The 24,421-nt window shown below is 37.7% G+C and overlaps 2 protein-coding genes across 2 annotated transcripts; both read left to right on the forward strand.

The window, feature by feature from the left end:
• The first annotated feature begins 9,414 nt into the window (after window positions 1-9,414).
• On the forward strand, window positions 9,415-16,584 carry LOC146161063 (succinate-semialdehyde dehydrogenase, mitochondrial-like). The gene is made up of 10 exons (XM_083384486.1): window positions 9,415-9,606; window positions 9,674-9,757; window positions 12,563-12,733; window positions 13,083-13,199; window positions 13,302-13,445; window positions 13,773-13,919; window positions 14,548-14,706; window positions 15,210-15,379; window positions 15,615-15,673; window positions 16,382-16,584. Exons 1-10 carry the CDS (start codon window positions 9,415-9,417, stop codon window positions 16,582-16,584), a joined length of 1,446 nt encoding a protein of 481 aa, XP_083240612.1.
• Window positions 16,585-19,851: 3,267 nt separating this feature from the next.
• Window positions 19,852-24,420, forward strand: LOC146161064 (succinate-semialdehyde dehydrogenase, mitochondrial-like). The gene is made up of 10 exons (XM_083385770.1): window positions 19,852-20,539; window positions 20,607-20,690; window positions 20,982-21,152; window positions 21,482-21,598; window positions 21,875-22,018; window positions 22,355-22,498; window positions 22,822-22,980; window positions 23,558-23,727; window positions 23,908-23,966; window positions 24,206-24,420. The coding sequence occupies exons 1-10, from the start codon at window positions 20,159-20,161 to the stop codon at window positions 24,406-24,408; spliced, it is 1,632 nt and encodes a 543-aa protein (XP_083241896.1). The 5' UTR covers window positions 19,852-20,158; the 3' UTR covers window positions 24,409-24,420.
• Window position 24,421: the final 1 nt, after the last annotated feature.

Here is a 24,421-nt window from a genome sequence, read left to right on the forward strand (position 1 = left end):
CACATTTCTAGTTCGATATGCAGCGTTTGTGTCACAAATTAGTGTCTTAAATGTTGTACCGGTATTTAATATTATTTTTTGGGGGGCGTTATACTTGTTGTCTACCACTCACCGTTTGTGTTAAGTCACAATGCCCTAAAATTGGCGCGATGTTTACTGCGGTAAAGCAGGGCATTTTACATTAAAGTACGCACGTGTGTTTTTGTGCGACTGAGCAACCTAGCTTAAAGCGAAACTGATAGTTAACACTTCTAGCTACCGGCTGAAAAACGTTGAAGTGTATTCCAAAATAGCGGTCACAGTATTGTTTTCGTGACAGTGTGTTTTTTCAGCAGGGTTAAGGTATCTTTACAGAATTTAACTTATGAATTTAGGTTTAATGGCGTCTCCCAAGATACGTAAAGATCACAGCAGGGTTGCGGAGTCGGACTCGAGTAAGACTAGGTAAAACCGTAAAACTACCCGAGCTCGACATGTGCGCATGCGCTTAAACCAGTGTTTTTTTAAGGTGTTTTGGTGGACCGTTTCGGTTTCTCCAGCGGTTTCCAAATTTTGGACTTGCAACTTTTTGGTATTTAAATGAAACACTTGCGGTCCAACTACTTAGCGGTCAACCAAACCAAACCTTAAAAAAAAACCCTGCGCAAAACCAAATTTCGAAACTATTTTCCATGAGCCCTACGAAGGATTGCGGATTATCCATCTTGTTTTAGTTGCGTAAATCGTTGAAGTACAGGCTGTTGAGTCTGAGTCGGACTCGGGTTGTTTTGAACCGACTCCGCAGTCCTGGTTGCCAGTGCAAAACCAAACATAGAAAAAAGTTTGGCACGCGAGTTGTTGATATTTTAAAATTATTCATAATTTGGCACACTGTATACGAAAGGTTGCCGACCCCTGCTGTAAATAAACGATATGAGTAATCGCCAGGTAAAACATCCGCACCTTTTGAGAAATAGGCCGCTGTAAAATGTCGCATTTTTTCATGCAATTTTTCACCTTGTATAAGCTGCGCGTTATATCAATATAATCAGTTTGTGTTCAGCCAATACACTGAGCGGTTGTTGCTTGCTGGCTTCCATGCTGGCTTGCTCAACACCAGCCAACAAAAACTGTGTGGATTTGTAATCAGACTACAGCAACACCCATTGTAGAAGTAGAGATTGATCGGGGCAAGAGTAGGCCTACATTTAATTGAGACTCATTAATCTACCCACTTGCTACAAATGTCAAATCAAATTTTAAGTACGTCCCGGCTCTCTTGTAGTCGGAATTTTTCTCATGGTTAAGTCACTATAGCAGACCTGGGCAACATACGGCCCGCGGGCCGGAGCCGGCCCGTCAGGTAATTTAACCGACCCGCGGCTTAGTTTTCTTAAAATACATAAGCCGAGCGAAAACAAGGGGGAACTTCCACATTTGGTTGTATCGTTAACACTATTTCTAGGGACGGATCCAAACTCTATTTTAAGTCTGTTTTAAAGAATAAAATGATTTTTTTTTTCGCGCTTCGCGCGAATCTTTTCTGTCTTTTTCGTATCTTCCACGAATTATTTGGCCATATTTACAGATTAAAAGCGTCCTCTGCACTGGGGCACTCTCTCCAACAAAAGTTTAACAAACTTAACCCTAATATATATAAATATATTGCGCTGCTTTCGAATGTATTCCGACTTTAAAATATGAACGAAATACATGCCGTTTTCTAAACTCTGAAACATACAAACTCACGTTTGTCAGCCTAATTTAGTTAATGCCATGTTGTGTATTTCTCCCGATTTATACCTTCTTTGCAAGATGACCATTGTACCAAAGTATAACACATCGGTAACTTAAAGCCTAAAAAGCCAGAAAACATTGTAAGTTTTTTGTTGGAATTTTTTACGTATTTAATCTTAACTTTTTAGTCAACTCGACCAACAACTTGATAAACGCCAATGTATCAAGCAATGTACATTTTTTATCTGTGCTGAATGCTTGACGTTCCCCTTTATGTCTAAATTAAAATTTTTGTTTTAACAAATAGCCCAGCGTTTCTCAATCGGTGCGCCGCGGCGCAGAAGGCTGCCATAGTAGACCTATTGAGACCACCGACATAATAACGCCATACTCGCAGTAATAACCACGACAGAATAAGATCTAAAATAGTCTAAATAAGACCTAAACACAAAATAAGTCCAAAATTAATCGGAACAAGACTTAAATGGACAAAATAAGGTTTTTAGTCTTAAAGGCTGGAGTCCCTTTAAAGATATGCAACTATGTAAAACCTTTATAATAAAAAAATGCAGGCAATTTAAGAGAAATACCGGTACTCGGTACACCCAAAAAAAATTCGCGCTTGCTTCGCTCGCAAGGTGCGCCGCCCTGTTTGCATATCTCTCTAGGTGCGCCTCAAGTAAAAAAGGTTAAGAAACACTGAAATAGCCTATAGGCCTAGTCACATTTTTTTCCTTTGTGTTAAATTCGACGTAAATTGAACATTTGCGCACAACTCCTAACGTAATAACAAGTTCGTTAGCTAATTTATTTTTTTAGCGTCGTAGTATGACGTCATATTACGTGCATTTGAGATCCTCTTTTTGTACCGGCCCGTGACAACATTTTAAGTTTCTCATGTGGCCCGCGGTTAAAAATAATTGCCCACCCCTGCACTATAGTCTATAACTTTGTCTCGCAGCTGCATCTGTCAAACTAACGGTACGGTATACTGCGTAGTCGGCAATACCGTGCCTGGAATGCCCTACAGTGGCCTATGCTGTTTAAAAATAAAAAAAATAACTTTCTATGTTATTTAAGGACGCTTTTTTGCAAACGAATTATTATTGCGCCCATTATAAACTTGGTATTAGCAAATTTAATGTCAAAACACGATAATTCCAATAAGCAGAGGTGGCCAAATAGCAACCAGCGAGCCGCATGCGACTATCTGTAACCAGTTTTATGCCACTCTTTTGTTCAGGTTATAGGCTGCCGGTATTTGTCAAATGTCAATTATCCTGTGATTTTTTTGCATATTTTTACTGCTTAAACTTAAATTTTTTCATTTACTTTTACACTTTTCTGATAAATTTGGTCAGCATATAACGCAGTGATTCCCAAACTGTGTGCCGCGGCACACTAGTGTACGACGAGAGATTGCCAAGTGTGCCGCGAAACTTAGTAATTTTAGGTTATTGACATTAACAATAGCATACACGCATCAATTTTTAAATACGCACTGACCATTACAAATAAACAATATTGAGACATTTACATTTAGTTTGTCGTGTGTTAAGGGCGATTGTAAAATTACTCATTGTTTAGTATGCCGCGAGCCAAAAAAGTTTGGGAACCACTAATATAACGCCATGCGTCTTATGGCAGCTTTTATTTCAAAAAAATATGTTAATTTAGCTGCAATTGTCTTTCTGTTTGAAATATGGTTTTGCACTGAGTATTGAGAAAAAAATGAATTGTAGTTTGTTGTTTAAACCCTTTTGGGGGTGTTTAAATTTTGTAATAACTTATGCATCTAAGCTCTATAAGGCAGTGGTCGACAAACTTTTTTCGTCACGGCCCAAAGTACTCTTTTCGAAGCTCTTTAAGGCCCACTACGTAAAACCACCACAAAAACAGTGTCAGGATATTTGTTTTAAGTTAGGGGTATTAGAATGACGTTATAAAGTTAGAAACGCTCGTGCGCATATATGAAGCTAAAGTCCAGTTTAATCAATTGGATTAATAAATAAAAAAATAAAAAAACATACTAAGGTTGATTCGTTTTTCATTGGCAAAACTTCAAGTAAAAGGATATGTGACGCACAAGTCACATAAAAGAATTCAAATTTTTGGTCCAAACAACGACATTTATAGTAACACTAGACGAAATACCCGGCGTTTCCCAGGTTAAATAGAATATTTACCAGTTATTTTAACTTGGTAAAAGTTAATTACACCACAACAATCACAATAATGTACGAAGTCTACCTGAATTTTATCTGGTTAAACAAAATGAAACTATCCAACATATACTGTGGGCTCTTTATCACTATTGCACGTCACTATTGAACACTTGAACAGTATGCAAGAAATTATAGATTATGTGCTTTTGGGCTGAATAGATTAAAGTATATAACTTATAAAAGTACATAAAAATCCCTACATTTGACGTCACAAGTAACGTCGTAGCTCAAGTAATTTAAGATAGGTGCATGTTGTTTCAAACCAACTATAGTGTGGTATTATGTAACTAAAGCAAGTTTATTGCGCGAAACGCAAAAAAATGCGTCTAATTGTTTTTAGTTGGCGAATCTTTTACCATAGGCGTGTACTTAAATGCATAAAAGGTTAACACTGTATCAATTACAAAGCTGAATGGCGGCACCCGCAATCACGTAAAACGTTCTCACGAAACACGTAAACGAAATCCATTACGTTAGTATTGTTTTAAAATTTGGATAAATGTTACTCATGATACAATAGCCATATTAATTTAATAGAAAATTATATCCAACTACATATATTTTGGTAGAAATTGCATTTTGCAGGGAGTCTAACTAAGTTCACACAGCGTTAGGCTGTTGACACCAAAAAAATGTGAAATACTACACGGTGCCTTGATGCCGAAAACACTGCCGTACCATAATGTAAAACATACCATCAAATATATATAGCCTATATACGTGCGAAGCGCAAAAAATTTTGTGGGCAGGCACTCTCAGGGCCACATTTGGCCAGCGGGCCTGAACCACGCTGAGACAACATAAAAATTCTTAGCCACACCAACTTTAAAATACAGTGTAATTAATGTACGGCTATCACGCACCACACAACTACATGATAACCCTAAAGGCCTAAACTATCCAAAATAACTCGCGGCATACCAAAAATAGCTCTGCGGCCCACAGTTTGCCGACCACTGAGCTTAGAGCACTCTAAGGTGTAAGTTTGGTTGTTTTAGGCCAGGGTCTCCTGTGATTAAGAGACAGTAAGATGAATAAAGTTTCTAGTGCCAGGTTCAAAGTTTTCCATCTATAAATGATTTTATATCTTTCATGGCGAGGAATTTTCCCTATTAAAGACAGGATATTTTAAAAGCCGAATGCATTCTGGTTTTATGATCCCAAACTGTCGAGCACTCCTGCTGTGTTCAGCACTCTTTTGAACTCATTCTCTCCTTTAAGCTTGTTTTTCCTGTGTAGACATTTAATTCTATACGAGATGAAAAAATACACAGCATGGATGATGAAAACTCATTATGCTATAAGTAATTTACAACAGAGACATACAATATGTCACAATCGACAAGGCGGTTTTGATCTGTTGACTTGAATTTAGCTACAAGCATCAATGATAGAATGGCCAATGCGAAATGCTCAAAGCTGTTGTGGCCAAAAATGTAAAGATTTTTTAGTTTTAATTTGATTATGAAGTAAGTGCGCAAAAGGCAAACATCACTGCGCAAATTGTTTGACATGGTTGCACTGAATATATTAAAAATGGAAATCGTTTCCTTACGTCTCTACTCCATTTTTTCTTTTTGCCCTGCCGTTTTGTGCCGTTGTTTTTGCGTTGCCGCGTTTCTCTCGACCCGTTCTTATTGTTTCTGTACAGGGGTTGTACAACTTGGATGTCATTACTATTTAATAGCTTTTATATTTTAGTTATTTTACTTTGTTTTATTTAATCTTTAATGTTTCTGACTCTTTCTTATACTGTTGCGTTTGGTTTTATTCAGATATACTGACGATGCCTTAGTTGGCGAAATATATATATATCTTTTAAGATTTGGTTAATGTGTCTGACCTGAATTGCTAGCTTTGCTAGATTATTTTGCTGTTGTTTGACATGGCTGCGCAATTGCGAACCTTAGAGGGACACTGATCGTGTCTCGAACTAATCTGCGATAATTACTCTATCCTAAAGTTTTTCTTTCTTCTCACGTTTCCAGTGTTGACTATGAAGTAATTACTTCATTTTTTGGTCATCACTGGATTCAAATATACCCTATTAGCTTCACACAACTGCGTCTTGATGTGATTGTATGTAGGCCTAGTACTACACTGTTTTTGTTTTTTTCTTTAACTAAGCCTTTTTAGTGTTCTTGCGAAACCAATTTTGGTTAGCAAAAAATAATATATTGAACACAGTTGGACAATCAGAATCTTCAGCTCAGAAGTATAAAAGATAATTATAAAGAAACTAGTTAAATATTCATCTTACATTTTAACTTGGCAAAATATTTAAAATGTGGTAACTTCTTTTTCACATGTATTTTAAAATCTAATATTCTATACTTATTCTATAGATACAAAGCTATTATAAATTATCAAAAAACCTAGATTTATTTTAAATAAAAAACACATAGAAACCTAGATGAACTTCAAAAAAACCCGATCTAGAATTCCAGGTGGAAAACCTAGCGCTGCCTTCCCTGTGTAAAACGTTAACTTACTAACGCAGTATACGTAATTCTAAGAATCGTCATTATTGCTTATTGTTACGGAGATTGTTTTCTGCTCATTGTTTTACAGCGATTGTTTTCAACAATAACTAGCTTGATTATAGCCTAATGTTATAATTACAGTATGACTTCGTAACTACCCAAATTTAATTGAAGATCTTGGCCAGGGGCGGATTAAGGCGGGGGCTGAGGGGGCTGCAGCCCCAGGCCCACCAACAAAATAGGCCCACCGCTAACAATTTAATAAGACCAACCGATGTTATCTTTGTATAAAAAAATATATTCTAGAGCAGCGGTTCCCTAACTGGGGTCCGTACAGCAGTTTCAGAGGGTCTTCAAGGAGAATTAGTCTTTCAGTTTTTAAACATTAGTCTATGTTTTAAACATTTATCTGTCATCACTATTGTCTTTAGTTATACTTTATTATTCGATCATATAGCGTGTTTTATTATGTCTCTTGTAACATCACAAATCGTCTATTATACTGTACTACCCGTTGTAAGCGAATCGATCGCCTTAGTTAGAAAGTTGTTACTTTAGAAAGAATCGTGACTGCACTAGTGTACTACAAGAAAAATAGGTCAACTAACCCTTACATTTTTATAGGGCCGCGAAATATCAAAATAATTGCAACGGGTCCACCAAGCAAAATTTTTAGAAAAGTTTGGAAACCGCTGTTTTAGAGATATCACCACGGACTCCAGCCATAAGGCTACATCACTAACTTCCCTAATAACCCTAAACCATTTTATATTCCCAGCTTTGCCCACCATTAACCCAAAACAAAAACAAAATTCCTGTGCTAAAACAGCAAAGCTCTAACGGCACCGGTCAAACTAGGGCGTCCAAACCAAAACGGCGGATGCCTGACCGACGGCCCGTCCCATACCCTCCTTTACCCACAGTTTCAGGAAATTTTGGATATTTAGGCCTATTCGAATGAATTTAGGATGTATTCCGACAGATTTACGTATTATTCAGAAGATTTCGATCTTATTCTGTACGCGATTTGCTGTGCTATTCACCTTCATCAAAAATCGCAATGGAACGGTCTCATAGGCCTAGAACTAGTCCGGCACTGCAGTAGCAAAATGACAATAAATAAGGCGACAAATTTGCTTCAGGATCTAACGGTTTTGTTTAGACATCAAAGTCCCGATATCAAGAATTTGATAAAGAGGTACAATTTTAAGTGTCTGTCATTACTGAGGAAATTTCAAGAAATGACCTTGCTTCAGTATTACCCAGATGATCAGGAAGAATACATGCCTAAAATATTGATTCATTTATCTGCACTGCTATAAGAACGCCAATTTTACGTCGAAAGTAGCAAAGGAGCTCAAATGTTTAGATTTATTAATAAAAATAAGTTCATGTATGCGTTTTCTAACGTATCTGTGGTATTAAGGATGCATCTTTGTCTGATGATTACTAATTGTTCAGGCGAACGCTCTTTCCGTCCTTAAAAGAGTACTGAATCAAATGCATTCGTCTATGGACCAAAATAGGTTGCATTACTTAGCTCTACTCGAGATTTTGGAATTAAATAGAGAGCAATAAAGTTTTTCACGGCTTCGCTTTATATAAAGTTAGAAAACAACTTAAATGAATCTGTTTGACAAGTGAATCAAAAATCGTATTTCATGTTAATTCTGGTTGAAACAATACGCATAATAAAAATAGACCAATAGGCCTCTGAATGCCCTACAGCCCCAGGTTCACGAAAACCTTAATACGGTCCTGATCTCGGCAGAAACGTTTTGGTTAGACTTGTACTATTTTGTTATTTGCTGTTGTAAAATGCATATGTAATATGTCGGTTCCCTAATTTTAGAATTTTTCGTGCTTTGTGCGATTTTTTGGGATTTGGCACTACGAAAATTTAAACGCGATTCATTAGTCTGGGACCAACGCCGGCTTTTGATGTTACGTTACAACACATCAACTATTTAATTAAGTGTGAAATCGACCAAATCCAAAACTCTTTGAAAAATAAAATTATTGTGATTTGACAAAACACTGATAAGTAGGGCGTTTATTTTTGGACTTGTCAAAATTTTGTCAAATTTACACGTTAGGTCAAAATTTGTCAAAAATTTCCTAAAAAAATAGAATGAAAATGCACATAAATCGCTTGCAAAATTAAAAAAAACTATAGTCAGCTTTTTGAAATTCTCAGTTCAGCTGTTTTGAAATTTATCGTTCAATTTAAAAAAAAAATAGTTTAGATTTATGTTTAAAGTCATTTTAACCGTATTATATCTTCATTAGAGCAATATACGGTATAAAAAACGAGTGATTAACGACGCCTAGGTTGTATAAATCAATGTATTTCTAACAGGTCAAAATTTTGTCAAAATAAATTATTTTAGGTCACAATTTGTCAAAATTTTAATTTTTCAGGTCAAAATTTCCTATTTTTTAGGTTAAAAAATATTCGCCCTACTGATAAACTAACTTTAAAACAATTCGCTTCATTACCAGTTACGCAGTTGCTTTGCTGATTTAATATCGTTGCAAAAGTTTATTACCCACCACCACCAGTGCCAGATTCACTTGGTCATGGGTCAGCGTCTTTATTGCACAAAAAGACTTGTGCAAAGCTCGTTTATTCGGTTGCGCTGTTTGATGTCAGAAGCGGAGGTGCAGCGTTTTGTATCAGCCATACACAGTAGTGTGGTGCGATTTAGTACGCGTTGCTTGGGCTTCAAGCAACTGAAATACATTAGACATTTGGGCTGGTTTTGGTTTAAATAGGTCAAAAAGTATGTGGGTTGCTCTTTGTACCGTTGGCTATTTTGTTGACATTACTGACCTGTCATCGGTGTGTGGTCATAGCAAACAGCGATAGCACTTTTATACGGCGATTCGCTTGCATAGCCTTCTTATTCGCCGAAAAAACAGCAGCTATAGATTTCGCAGTACATTTCCCTTCCAGCATTTGGACAAGCAGGAATTCGATAACTCAAGCAATGAAAGGATTTCTTACGGAAAGTTATTTCGTCAACAACACTTGGACGAAAGCTTCTTCGAATTTTCCGGTGTACAACCCATATACCGGCAAGAAACTCTCCGACGCTGCGAACTGCACAGCACAGGACACTGAAGCAGCAATCGACGCGGCGTCCGACGCGTTTAAGCAGTGGCAACATACTTGTGCCAGGGTAATGAAAAAATGTAGTTGCCCGAAACTAATTGTCGCTTTAAACGTTTTTACCTTGTGCATTCTAGGAAAGGTCGCAGATTTTGAAAAAATGGGGAGAACTGATCATTGCGAACAAGCAGCCATTGGCAGAACTGATCACTGAAGAAAATGTGAGATATTTTTGGAAAGGTCTACTTTTAAAACTTTACTTATGATCAAAAAATGTAGAATTATAGTTTCTTATTAGAAATGCTGTCCAAGAAAAATCACTTTTAATTGATTAAGAGCAGGGGCGTATCCAGAAATCCAAAAAAGGGGTCCATAATTTTTAACTAAGGGAAATCCCCTATGTTTCATCTGACGTTAATAAATAATGACGTTATAAAATAGTGACGGGTATGACGCCATGATTACAAAAAACTAATCAGAAAGAGTCAATTGACGTCCAGCAAAAGCGAGCACCTGCGTCGTCGACACTTCTGTCCGGCGCCAGCTGCATAACCGCTTAGTGTGCAATCGTTAACTCTATAGGTGAAAAACTAAACCAAGACAGTAAAATATGTGATTCATTTTAGTAGTGGGCCTATCATGAATCATGATTCAATTCAACAGCGCAGTTTACTAAGTTCCGTGTACGGGACTACGCTAAATTACAAACACGTCTTTCGCCATCTGCAATACTAAACGAAGATCGTTTTTCCCGGGTGTTATTATGCCAAGATTAGCGTAACATCTGCGCGACTGTGTGCCAAGCCAGCTAAAATACAGGCTGCGGTTGAGGGAAAATAAGTTACGAATTGCATACTATGCACGCCTTCTTAGTATAATTTTGGGTAACCCTTATTACATAATATGAAGACTTTACACGCGCAAGACAGTCGCGGTTATCTTTAAGAGAGCCTGATTCAGTTATAAAAATGCCATTGCGTAGGAAATTTGCGAATACAGCAAACAAAGAGCAACATTAGTTCAGCCGAACTTGACGTCTTACGAAGAATTACATTAAAATGTGCCGTGTCGGACAGGGTGTAAAACCCTGACAACAACCAACACCCCGAACCCAGGGAATCAATTTTTTGTCAGCAGGTGTTATCAGAAAAGTTATATTTTTTAGCCGAGTCTGTTACAAAATGTCTTGGCAATTAAACTGATATTTTTTGGCAAATAGACTGAGCATCGAGCATACATTAACACTGTGTCATACAAGGGAATGATAGGAAGAACTAAAATAAAAAAGTCAAGTAAACTAAAACTAAAGGATGAAACTATCCGATTTTTTCCATTAAAATTAGGCTGTACAACATGGTAGAAATGGCGCGAACCGGCTGAATCCAATCACTGCTAACAGCCACAGTAAAAAGCAGCAGTCGTCTCATAACTTTTACTTATGAAGCAACAATTCAATTTTCAGAAAAACAATCACAAAAGGAAAATTACTAAAATTACAACAATGTGTAACTGTGTCGTGCGAACTTGACCATTGCACATAAAAAAAAACACTTGAGCTATATCTCAAAATCGGCGTATCGGATAATATGCAAAAATCCATTGACAGTAACCAGAAATGCTAATTCCGGTTCGCTGATCTCATAAAATTTCGTGAGACGGTTTTATAGAACCGTTGCGAACCGGCTGAATCCCGCCACTGCGAAACCCCTGAATACGCCACTGACATAGGCTTAGCCAGAAGGAGGGCTAAGGGGCCATGTCCCCCAAAAAGATTATAAATAATTTACTCTTATATAATTTCTTTTGTAGCATGTATGAGTACCACAACAGTCGATCACAGGCATGGCATAATTTCGATTGTCATGCACTTTTACGTCACAAACGATATAGTTGTAGACATCACACAATTCATGCGTCCTTTCTCTACATCAGGGGTCGGCAACCTTTTTCTAGTCGCGGGCCAAAACCAAACTCATAAAGGTCTCTGCGGGCCGCACAAAATGTTAACTAAGAGAAACGTGTTATCAAAATGTTAGAACAACTGTAAATCAGGCGGGTCTCGGCATTTTTTGCACTTAAAAACGTGTGTAATGACATTTAAAGAGGCAGTAAATTGTTTGCGCAAAGCGCGAAAAAAAAGCGCTTGTTTGGTTTAAAATTCGAGTTCACACGTCATTCATACTACTAACGAAAAGTGTAATAAAACGACTTTGAGAAAACGCGATAACCTTAATAGTTTATCTAGTTATGTCCGGGCGCACTTGGCGATTTTTTGGTATACTGGTATTATTTCTAGCAAGTGTTATTACATTGCCGAAAATAAAAATTAAAAAAATGTTAAAAAATATATGCCCAATATTTTTGAATACGTTTTCCGTTTGTCCGCGACGTACTTGGCAGCCTTCCACGAAGCAACGGTAAAGAAGCTCTGATCTAGTTCAAAAGACAACCTCACAACGTAAAAGAACCGGACGTAGAAAGATTATTTTTTGCACTTACGTAGTTAAAATAGTAAAAAAGTATTTGAAATAGGCTCATGTATAGTTTGTCAAGAGGCGGGCGGCGGGCCGGATGAATTACATCGGCGGGCCGATCCGGCCCGCGGGCCGTAGGTTGCCGACCCCTGCTCTACATAGTTAATATTACGTTTGGTATACATTAATCTAGTTTTACTACTTTTAGTCAGTTTTTGCTCTTTAAATGTTTTTTAAAAATTGCGTTAACAGTCAGTTATAGTTGCTGCTCGAAACGGTTTGCTAGCATATTTATTTGTGTTCGATACGGCAGTTAATACAATGGCAAAAGCCAAACAAAAACTTTTAGCCCTCCTCCCCAAATTTTCGGCTGGCTAAGCCACTGGCCACTGATTAGGAGGATTGACGAATTTTATAAGAGCCTATAATTTAATTACACCTTTAGATACATTTTAATAAGAATCTAACCTTAATGATTCCCTTTTTAATAAACTTAAATTAGAGAAAATAATTAATATTTTAACTGGTTAAGATTTGTTCAAAACAAAACAGGGCAAACCGATTAAGGAGTCTATTGGAGAAATTCAATATGCCGCCAGTTTCCTTGAATGGTGTGCTGAGGAGGCTAAAAGGTCTTATGGCATGACTATTCCCCAAACTCAAGCAAACAAAAGAATGATGTCAATTAAGCAGCCTGTTGGAGTTACGGCGATGATCACTCCAGTATGTGCCGTTTATTTTTTTCAGATTTTTGATGTGTTACAATTAATCACGGCAATCAAAAATCCAACAAAATGGTTTAACTTTCAACACTTCAGTCGGGTGAACGGGCAAAAAAGTTTTTTTGAGTATTTTAAATTTGTTGTTTTAAAACAAAACTTTGCGTTCAGTCGATTGAATGTAATGTAGAAGAAATGTTTAACCTCAAAATACTAACATTGTCCTATTTTTTTGTCAAAATTTGAAACCTATAGTAAACATTTTGGATTTAAGAATGTACTTGAATTACATAGGCCTAAACTTTTTTGTTCTGCAAGCAATGACAGTTTCTATGCTTAATGTTGTGTTTTAGTGGAATTTTCCAGCGGCCATGATAACAAGAAAGGCATGTGCGGCTATTGCTGCTGGATGTACAGTTGTTCTGAAACCTTCAGAAGACACGCCCTTCTCAGCCCTGGCTCTTGCTAAAGTAAGTAAAAATATTCCTTAAAGCTGATCTCATAGTTTTACTAAAGTAAAGCATTTGGAAAAAAGTTTGTTTGCTTGATTTGTGATTTGTAAACCCTTACAGCTATCTGTTGAAGCTGGTTTGCCTGCTGGAGTGTACAATGTGCTGCCATCATCAAGGGAAAATGCCCAACAGATTGGACAAGTATTGTGCGAAAGCCCAAAAGTTGCGGCTATGTCATTTACGGGATCAACAGCAACTGGCAAGGCAAGTTGATATAGATATGTTAATAATACTAAACTTAAAAAGTCACAGGATGCGTTGTGAGTTGACATATGTCGAACAAAAATCTATACCTTTCACTCTGCTTATTGTGAGTGGGAGTATTTTTTAACCCAAGAGCTGGCCATGCTTTTTTCCGGATTACATTAAAATAGCATTTAACAGAATAACAGATAATTTATAAATGAACCGTTATTCATTACCTTAACATCAATGAATTGATCAAAAATGGTAAAAATAAAGTTATCTTTCCATTATCGTAACCATCCGTAGGTATTAGGTTTTAACAATGAAAGACTTCTAATTTTCTAGATTCTTCTGCGACAGTCGGCAAGCACTGTGAAAAAAGTTGGTTTAGAACTTGGTGGTTTGGCACCTTTCATCGTCTTTGACAGCGCCGATGTGGCTAAGGCCGTGAAAAACGCAATGGCCTGCAAATTTCTCCGCGTTATGGGACAGGTAACTGGCTAAGCCACTGGCCACTGATTAGGACTGCATTTGCAAAGTGGACCTGCAATGTTGTGGTGTTAAAACGAAAAATAAGGGTTCCGTCGCGCAACGAGCAGGAACCTATATAGATTCCATAAATTGAGTTAGATTATGCTGAACTTATCGCATTTTACCCGTATCTAATTCGTATGTTGAGTACATTCGCGTTTTGAGAATCGTTTCAGCCTAACCCCCCCGGCCCTATTAAAGTTACACCATAAACTAGAATACCGATTCAATATATATTTGTTTTCCCTATAGTAAGTATTTTTATTACAACTTGTCATTATAGTTATAGGTGACGCCGTGAAGGCTTCAATTTTAAACAAAAGTTTTTCCAACGTTTTTTGCATTCGTTTTAATTTTTTAACAAAAAAATCAATTAAAATCTATTAAGGCCTGGTAAGACCTTTTGGAGTTTGGATTTGGCCCGCGACAAGGAAAATGTTGCCGACGCCTGAGCTAGTCTGTGAGTGAGCTGCAGTTTACTATTCGCTTTCAGCAATTTAACACGGTTGTTTCAATGTAGGCTACCAGAAATCCACTTGCCCCTGGGTTTATCCAGGTTTAGTTTTATGTATTTTTGTCTGCATTGCAGAGTTGCGTGTGCGCGAACCGGTTCTACGTACAAGAGGATATCCACGACGAGTTTGTGAGATGCTTTCAGCGCAGCATTGAAGCCGAATTAAAACTTGGCGATCCTATGGACCAGACAGTGACGCTTGGTCCACTCATAAACGGAAAAGCAGTGGAGAAGGTTTGTCGCGAAAAATGGAATTTGAAAAACAAAATTTCTTCATTTAATGTAGAAACATTCTTTTAAACAGGACAAAAAATAGATTGTAACTATACTTCAAATGTGTTTTTGGTGTGTTAAACCGAAAAAGGCCAGAGCTTGACCACTCCGTTGTTTGTTTTAAGGTCATTATACCAAACACGCTTATCACTCGTTTGTCGATAAAAGTCGAACATGTCAATCATTAATTACCATTATCTGATAATATAAGTAAAGCGAAGAACTCAAGTGGCACAACAAACAAGGTATCTATGTCCCTAGAGAATGGCATACTTTTTGGGTCGCCTTTAATTTTAATTGGAAAATGGAACGAACTACTTGATAATATCAATTTTGCTTTTCATTTTATTTCTCTAATTTTTAGATCAAAACAATTTCTAATTAGGCGTAACTATTCCGTTTCGATCGCTTTTCGAGTAAATAGTTCTGAAAAGGAAGAATTATCGAACTTATGTCTCCTAAAGGTCGAAGATCAGCTGAAAGACGCGCTCAAACATGGTGCCAAGCTGGTCTTGGGGGGTAAGCGCTCGTCACTAGGCAACAACTTCTACGACCCGACGTTGATCACTGACGTCACGTGTTCGATGAAGTGCACTCGCGAGGAAACCTTCGGGCCGATTGCGCCCATTATTAAGTACGTGCTAACTGTATAAACTTGCTTTATTTTCAATATGAAATTAATTGCCACCTCTAATGTAGGGGTTCTAAACTGGTTGCTGCGCCACTGGGTGAAAAGCTAGCAGGGGTTGAGGGAGGTAGTGAGATGGCCCTTTTAGGTGCATCTTTCACATTTGTCTTCGCGACACACCTTATGTCTAATTTATAACTGTTATTTTTTATGCCTTACAGGTATTATTTATGCCTTACAGGTTTAAAACAGAAGAAGAGGTAGTCGAATTGGCTAACGACTCGAGAGTTGGACTTGCAGGTAAAGGACTTGACTTCAAATAAAGCTTTATGGTAAATTGGCGTTAAACATATTTGGAGCTGAACCAGAAACACGCAGAATATAACAAGCAGATTTGGAAATCGCTAAACTGCTAAAACAAACGGAGCAACTTAATTTATTTCTTACCTTTGCTATCCTCAACTTTACATTTGTAGGGGGGTGTTGAGTAAGAATCCTGATGCGAGGTGCAAATACCGTAAGCTAAAAGTGTTGGACCGAATGTTTTGGATACAACTTTATGTTTAAACCTGTTTTCACTGTTTCATCGACGTTTTAACTGAATGCGTGTGTTTAATATTGACTGCAAAACATTAGCTTAGCACAGTGCTTCTTAAACTTTTTAGTTTTGTTCACACCCAGCATCTATCTCCAGATTTAATTTACCCTTGTCTCATGATATGATAAATAACAGCACAAAATGACTTAGGTTGTATCGATTTTGGTTAGCTTGATCATTGATCAACTCAAGCTAAGTTTTACCATTGCAAATCTACAATTTCTCGAGTCCACAGATATAAAGCTACAAAAGCACAAAACACAGTCACAAAGTTTAGAAAAACAATGGACTATCACCATTTCGGACGGTTCACCTTTATTCAGCCCTGCAAAAATTTTATTCATCCTGGGGTGAACCATTCACCTGATTAAGAAACACTGGCTTAGCACAACTGAAAGAATTTTTTCCAGGCTACCTTTTCTCCAACGATGTGTCCCAGTGCTGGAGAGTAGCCGAAAGCCTTCAAGTTGGAATGGTTGGAATCAACGAGGGGTTGCTCAGCGCGGCCGAAGCCCCATTCGGAGGGGTGAAGGAGTCGGGTCTGGGGCGCGAGGGGGGTTCCTATGCCCTCGAAGAGTATATGGAAACGAAATACCTATGCTGGGGAATTTAAAAATACAAGTGTTGCAACTTATGATAATCGTCTTTAATACAATTATGTCTTCCCGTGTAACACGTGGTTTAATTACCGGTACGTATAGTTTGTCTACAAATCAGCATCTATAGTAATAAACATATAGGCCTACAATTCGGTGACAGAACAAGTCGTTCGGTAGCCTTATTTATGTAAACTTACCGGCGTGTCATTACAAGTCTAAAGATTGAAACTGTGCAAGATCTTGCAGAAGGCGATCTTTATTTCAAGCAGAGCAAGCCTTTTTTTAATGCAGAATGGTTGGAAAACCATTGGATCGATTTTAGTCATGTCTTCCATTCTAAAGAAATAAACTTCTGGTTAAACGCTTATAAACCTATAACAGATTAAAAATTTTTGCTTAAAAATTATAATTTTTGATTTTAATAAGCCACTTTGTCATTACATACATTGGTGGCTTAAAAACGAATGGCTCACCCCAGTATTCTACCGTGGTTTAAACCATACACCGGTATATTTATCATGGGGGCCCTTTGGAATATGAAGTCCCGTTTCTGACAGGGTAATGCGAGTTAAAAAAATTACATGTAAGAAATAAAGCGAATAGTCTTACCTGGAAGGCAAGCCATATAGACGCAGTGATTGTTAATTCACTGGTTAAAAAAACTCCATGTCATTTTTTCATCCTCCTATACCCAGAGAGGCCTATCCGCGTTACGGCGGTTTTGGTTTGGCGAAGCATTAGTTGGTCAAGTTCCGATTTAAGTTTTTTGACAATTTTTCGTGTTGAAGGGCCTAGTAATTTTTCAGATTTTTTTTAAATAGCGTCTTGCGTCTGCTCAATTAGTTTTTCCAAATCGTTTTGCTTGATATTCAGCATTCGTTTTAGTTCGGCGCATTCTAATAATTTCTTATCGATTAAAAAAATCTAAGCGCGACGATGCCGCTGGTAGTTTTTGAAGCCTTGAAAACTTTTTAACCGATGGAAATTTGTGGCAAAAAATGTCTGTAGGTTTGTAATTTAATGCGACATGTATTGTAAGCGACTTTCTCTTCCTGTAAAGAGGCAGCGTGGCTCCCCATTCCATAGCCCATAACTTTTCGTTCGTGGCACTATTGTGGGTTTCCTGCAAGAAGGCAACGTGGCACTTTTTACGACGTAAACAATTAAAAATCGATTTCCTTTTCATTGCAATGTTCAAACTTTAAACGTTGTTGTAAAACAATATTTAAAGATAACAGTATTTAAACGTGTTCAACACCAATATATCACATCTAAACGCTTTATTGGGGCCCATATAAGGCCGGAATGCTTTTTCCCGCACCTGCGAAGGGTTACTAGAAATAAAATTTCAACAGAGTTCCTTAACCTTTGGCACTGTATGCACTCAAACACATTTTCTTTCGTCTTGTATTCTAGCTGATGGAGCTACCCGCAGCACTACGCTATATAAAAAACATTGCTCCTTTTTTCCACATGTCGTTAAATATCTAATATTCTATAATTATTCTAGATACGAATTAAGGTATTGTAAAAGATTTATATATCAAAATAACTAGATTTTCTTTATTTTGAACAAAAAGCACCTATAGAAACCTAGATGAACGGGTAACACTAATTTACGGAATGATGAATGGTCGGAATGTTCGGAACGCTCACAGTATTATTATTAAATATAATAACACTTGACCCACCTTCACCCAAACGCTAACCCCCACCCTAACTCAAATATTGAGCGTTGGTTTAATAATTGTTTTAACGCGGTAACACTTAAATTAGTGAGCGTTCCGACCATTCCGACCAATCATCATTCCGTAAATTAGTATTACCCAGATGAACTTCAAAAGTCTTGGAACTAGATCTAGGTCAGGTTTGGGCAATTATTATTTAACGCGGGCCGCATGAGCAACTTGAATTGTTGTGGCGACCCGGGTCAAAAATTAGATCTTAATGTCACGCAATATGACGTCATTATAATCTCTTTGGTTGCAGCTTAAGCGATCTGTTTTATATCGGTTAAGAGTTAAGACTGGCGGTTTTAATAGAAAAAATTTTTCATTGTTATTTCACAAATAGGGAAAATTAAAGGTTGCGAACTTAGTGGCCTTGTTTCGTGCGGATAAAAATTTTCCGAAATTAAACAGGACGGACAGTTCTGTTAAAGGTTAAAAAGCACTGACCTAGGTAATTAAAAAATTAGGTCAAAAAAACGCACAATGCATTTTTTTGCTTTTTGGAGCTTAAAATTAATCGGAAGATACACAAAACATGGTATTGACTAAATTAGGCAAACAAAATGTAAATTAGGATGTTCATAAATTGGAAGACGGTCAATATACTATTTTTCGTTCATAATTTAAAGACGGAATACACTTGACCGAAGCGCAGTGGAACATAAAAGCAGAGACTGAAAAGATTAGCGCGAGCCTGAAAACATTTTCCATTTTAGTCTATAAAACAGGCTAAAAATAGAGTTTGGCGGGGTCATGACTAGATCCATCCTTAAAAAGTGTGTTTACGATAAAACCAAACATGTCGAAACGTCGTTCTTGTTTTCACTAAGCTTTTGCATATTAAGGAAACTAGGCCGCGGGCACCTAGTTTGCCCAGGTCTGTTCTAAGTGGAAAAACCTAGCGCTGGCGTCCCTGTGTACAACGTTAGCGCAGTATACAATAAATTTAAGAATAATCATCATTGCTCATTGTTACGGCGATTGTTTTTATTGTGCCAACAATGACTAGACTGAATATAATGTTACAATTACAGTATGACTTCGTACTACACAAATTTTAAATAAAGATCCAGGCACAAACGTTTCGGTGAGACTTGTACTATTTTGTTATTTGCTGTTGTAAAATATATAATATGCCCATTCGAAAACTTAAAAAACCTCTCACTCCAGCGCCGTTCTGTGTGGGTTATCACCATAAAATGTTCTTCTTACGCTTTCGGTTGCGGAAAAGTTTAAATAGTTCAACTTTGACGTTTTCGGTTAGAAGCGAGGAAATTTGCCGTTAACGCTGGCAACGCGTTATGTGTGAACTGGACGACGTTAGCCGTTAGACGCCAGACGCTAACTCTAGTTAGACGTTAAAGGCTGGTTCACACTAGACGCGTCTAGCGTTAACGTAAAACGATTTTAGACGCCAGACGCTAAGTGTGAACCAGCCTTTACACATTTCAGTTGATTATAACCAATTTAGACAGAACTGCAAGAAGTGAGCCAAAGAATATTTTCAAAACAAAAGTTGGCTAAGACCATAAAAAGGTTAAGAACCACTTCTTTGCTGATTGAATGTCGTTGAAAAAGCTGTAGTCTGCGCTGTTCACTATCGACCAGTGCGAGATTCATGTGGTCACGGGTCAGCGCCTTCAGTGAACAAACAGGCATTGTGCAAAGCTTGCTTATTCGGTTACACTACACTGTTTGATGTCCGTAGCGGAGGTGTAGCGTTTTGTAGACAGTAGTGTGGTGCGATTTTGTTCGCGTTGCTTGCACTTCAAGCAACCGAAATAATTTGGGTTGGTTTTAGGTTTAAATTGGTCGAGTATTTGGGTTGCTCTTTGTACAACTCATCTACCTATATGCCATGGCTGTTTCGTTGACATTACTGCGCTGTCATCGGTGTGTGGTCTTAGCAAACAGCCATAGCACTTTTATACGGCGCTTCGCTTGCATAGCCTTCTTTTCCGCCAAAAAGTTACCAACTTCAACAGCCAGATTCGGAATACATTATCCTTCCAGCATTTCGACGAACAGGAATTTGGTAACTCACGCAATGGAAGGATTTCTTACGGAAAGTTATTTCGTCAACAACACTTGGACGAAAGCGTCTGGAAATTTTCCGGTGTACAACCCATATACCTGCAAGAAACTCTCAGATGCCGCGAACTGCACAGCACAGGACACTGAAGCAGCAATTGACGCAGCGTCCGACGCGTTTAAGCAGTGGCAACATACTTGTGCCAGGGTAATGAAAAAATGTAGTTGCCCGAAACTAATTGTCGCTTTAAACGTTTTTACCTTGTGCATTCTAGGAAAGGTCGCAGATTTTGAAAAAATGGGGAGAACTAATCATAGCGAACAAGCAGCCATTGGCAGAACTCATCACTGTAGAAAATGTGAGATATTTTTGGAAAGTTCTACTTTGCAAACTTAACTTAAGCTACTAAAATGTAGAATTATAGTTCCTTATTAGAAATGCTACCTCAGAAAATACATTTTTAATTGATTAGAAAGATTGACAACTGTTGTAATAGACTTTTACAATATTAGATCAATTGTAAATAAAAATCTAACCATAATGATTACTTTTTGAATAAAAAAAATTCTCATCATAAACTAAAATAACCCCTTAACTAGAGTCTTGTAAGGCAATTAATGTTTTAACTGGTTACGGTTTGTTATAACAGGGCAAACCTATCAAGGAATCTATTGGAGAAATTCAATATGCCGCCAGTTTTCTTGAATGGTGTGCTGAGGAAGCTAAAAGGTCTTATGGCATGACTATTCCCCAAACTCAAGCAAACAAAAGAATGATGTCAATTAAGCAACCTGTTGGAGTTGCGGCAATGATCACTCCAGTATGTGCAGTTCATCTGATTCATTTTTTTGATGTGTGACAATTAAAAATGCCAAGCCAAAATCCAACAAAACGGACTAACATTGGGCCTGGTGATCAGAGAAAAAAGTTTTGAGTATTTTAAAATCTGTTGTCACCTGTTTTAAAACTTTGCTTTCAGTCAAATAAATTTAATGTAGAAGAAATGGTTAACCTCAAAATAGTAACATTGTGTTATTTTAACCAAAGGTAAAACCTAGTAAACATTTTGTATCTAAGAATGTACTAAATTTACATACATTTTTGTTTCTACAAGCAATGCTAATTTCTATGCTTAATATTGTATTTTAGTGGAATTTCCCATCGGCCATGATAACAAGAAAGGCATGTGCAGCTATTGCTGCTGGATGTACAGTTGTTCTGAAACCTTCAGAAGACACGCCCTTCTCAGCCCTGGCTCTTGCTAAAGTAAGTAAAAATATTCCTTGAACCTGTATGTCATAGTCCAATCAGGTATATAAAGCATTTTAAAAAGTTTGTGTGCTTGTGATTTGTAAAAATATAAAGCATTTTAAAAAGTTTGTGTGCTTGTGATTTGTAAAAATATAAAGCATTTTAAAAAGTTTGTGTGCTTGTGATTTGTAAAAATATAAAGCATTTTAAAAAGTTTGTGTGCTTGTGATTTGTAAAAATATAAAGCATTTTAAAAAGTTTGTGTGATTTGTGATTTGTAAACCCTTACAGCTATCTGTTGAAGCTGGTTTGCCTGCTGGAGTGTACAATGTGCTGCCATCATCAAGGGAAAATGCCCAACAGGTTGGACAAGTATTGTGCGAAAGCCCAAAAGTTGCGGCCATCTCATTCACAGGATCAACAGCAACTGGCAAGGCAAGTTGATATAAATATGGTAATAATAATGAACTTAATAAGTCACAGAAAGCATTGTGAGTGGACATATGTTGAATAAAAATTGATCTCTTTCACTCTGCTTATGTAGAATTGGTATTTGTGAAAAGTATTTTTCAATCCACCACCTCCCTATGATTTATCTTATCTTGGATTACTTTGAAACCGCATTTTGCATTATAAGAGTTATATTTTATAAATGAACCGTTAGTGATTAACTTTACATCAATGAATTGATCAAAATAGTAAAAATTAGGTTCTCTCTCCATAATCCTACCTATCCATCATTACCAGGCCTTAACACTTCCAATTTTCTAGATTCTTCTGCGACAGTCGGCAAGCACTGTGAAAAAAGTTGGTTTAGAACTTGGTGGTTTGGCACCCTTTATCGTGTTCGACAGCGCCGATGTGTCGAGGGCCGTGAAAAACGCAATGGCCTGCAAATTTCGCTATATGGGACAGGTAACTTACTGTGCAAAGTCGGCCTACCATGTTGTGGTGTTTAAACGGAAATGAACCTGCGGTCGTGTATACATTGCTTTGCATGCAACCGGAGTATAACTTCCAGTAATCGCGTCTTGCTGGTTGGGCCGTAGCACAACGAGCAGGCACTAATGGACTCCCAAGGGGTAGACTACGAGGCTGTTTTTTGATATTTTTTGTTTTTTATTTCTACGTAAATGAAAATTTGTTTTGCATCTAATTTATATGTTGAGTACGTTCTCGTTTTGAAAATACCTTTACTTTTTTGGACGAAAGTGATTATCCTCCTATCCGCTTTACAGACTTGCGTGTGCGCGAACCGATTTTACGTACAAGAGGGTATCCACGACGAGTTTGTGAGATGCTTTCAGCGCAGCATTGAAGCCGAATTGAAACTTGGCGATCCGATGGACCAGACAGTAACGTTTGGACCACTCATAAACGAAAAAGCAGTGGACAAGGTTTGTCTCGCAATCTGACGCTTGGATTTTAAAAATATATTTAATATTTATGCATTTAATGTAGGAAGATTCGTTTAAACAGGATAAAGTGGATCGCTACTAGATTCTAAATGTGTTTGACCTGCTAAACCGAAAAGGCCTGAGCTGGACGACACAGTTATTTGTTTTAAGGTTTCGTAATCCCAAACACGCTTTTTACCAAATTCACGATGAAAGTCGAACATGTCAATCATTAATTATAATTATTATCTCATAATGTAAATAAAGACAGGGACTCAAGTGGCACGCCAAACGAGGCATCTATTTCCCCAGAGAATTCTAATACTTTTTGGTTCGACATTGAAATTTAATTTGAAAATCGAAAGAGGTACTTGATTTTATTTTAATTTATTATTTTTTGCCTCAGACAGATGTGGTATTAACTTTTTTCATCCCTCCTTGATCGGAATTTACTATTTTCGGTGGAAAACAGGCCTTTGGATAGTTATTAGGCTTTTCCAATGTGATCGATTAGATCGATCGTTTTTCGTGCAATTAGTTCTGAAAAGCACCAATTATCGAACTTATGTCTCTGAAGGTCGAAGATCAGCTGAAAGACGCGCTCAAACATGGTGCCAAGCTGGTCTTGGGGGGCAAGCGCTCGTCACTAGGCAACAACTTCTACGATCCGACATTGATCACTGACGTCACGTGTTCGATGAAGTGCACTTGCGAGGAAACCTTCGGGCCGATTGCGCCCATTATTAAGTACGTGCTAACTGTATAAACTTGCTTTATTTTCAATATACGCTTTAAAGTTAGTAGGGGTGGGGAGAGGTAGTGAGACGACCGAACAAGCACCCTTTTACATTTCAGGTGCATCTTTCACATTTGTCTTCGCGACATAATTTGTGTCTAATTTATGACTGTTTATTTGTGCCTTCACAGGTTTAAAACAGAAGAAGAGGTGCTCGCATTGGCTAACGACGCGAGAGTTGGACTTGCAGGTAAATGGCTTGCTAAACTTTATCGTAAATTGGCGTTTAACATATTGGGAGCTGAAACAGAAACACGCAGAATACCACAAGCAGATACGGAAATTGCTAAACTACTACAAACAGACGGGAAAATTCAATTTGTTTCATCACTGTTTCTATTTCATCGACGGTTTCACTAAAAGCGCCCGTTTAATATTGACTGCCAAACATTAGCATATTCTAACCGGGCTACTTTTTCTCCAATCCAGGCTACTTTTTCTCCAACGATGTGTCCCAGTGCTGGAGAGTAGCCGAAAGCCTTCAAGTTGGAATGGTTGGAATCAACGAAGGGTTGCTCAGCGCGGCCGAGGCCCCATTCGGAGGGGTGAAGGAGTCGGGTCTGGGGCGCGAGGGGGGTTCCTATGCCCTCGAAGAGTATATGGAAACGAAATACGTATGCTGGGGCATTTAAAATACAACTGCTT

This window comes from Ascidiella aspersa, chromosome 3 (genome assembly GCF_963924565.1).
Source record: "Ascidiella aspersa chromosome 3, kaAscAspe10.2, whole genome shotgun sequence".
NCBI lineage: Eukaryota > Metazoa > Chordata > Ascidiacea > Phlebobranchia > Ascidiidae > Ascidiella > Ascidiella aspersa.

Bases quoted from the DNA above. Each gene is read 5' to 3' on its own strand.
- LOC146161063 (XM_083384486.1), top strand. From the start codon at position 9,415: ATGAAAGGATTTCTTACGGAAAGTTATTTCGTCAACAACACTTGGACG. The intron at 13,200-13,301 runs GTAAGTAAAAAT...AAACCCTTACAG, and splicing joins CAGCCCTGGCTCTTGCTAAA to CTATCTGTTGAAGCTGGTTT. The intron at 13,446-13,772 runs GCAAGTTGATAT...CTAATTTTCTAG, and splicing joins GATCAACAGCAACTGGCAAG to ATTCTTCTGCGACAGTCGGC.
- LOC146161064 (XM_083385770.1), top strand. From the start codon at position 20,159: ATGGCTGTTTCGTTGACATTACTGCGCTGTCATCGGTGTGTGGTCTTA. The intron at 21,599-21,874 runs GTAAGTAAAAAT...AAACCCTTACAG, and splicing joins CAGCCCTGGCTCTTGCTAAA to CTATCTGTTGAAGCTGGTTT. The intron at 22,019-22,354 runs GCAAGTTGATAT...CCAATTTTCTAG, and splicing joins GATCAACAGCAACTGGCAAG to ATTCTTCTGCGACAGTCGGC.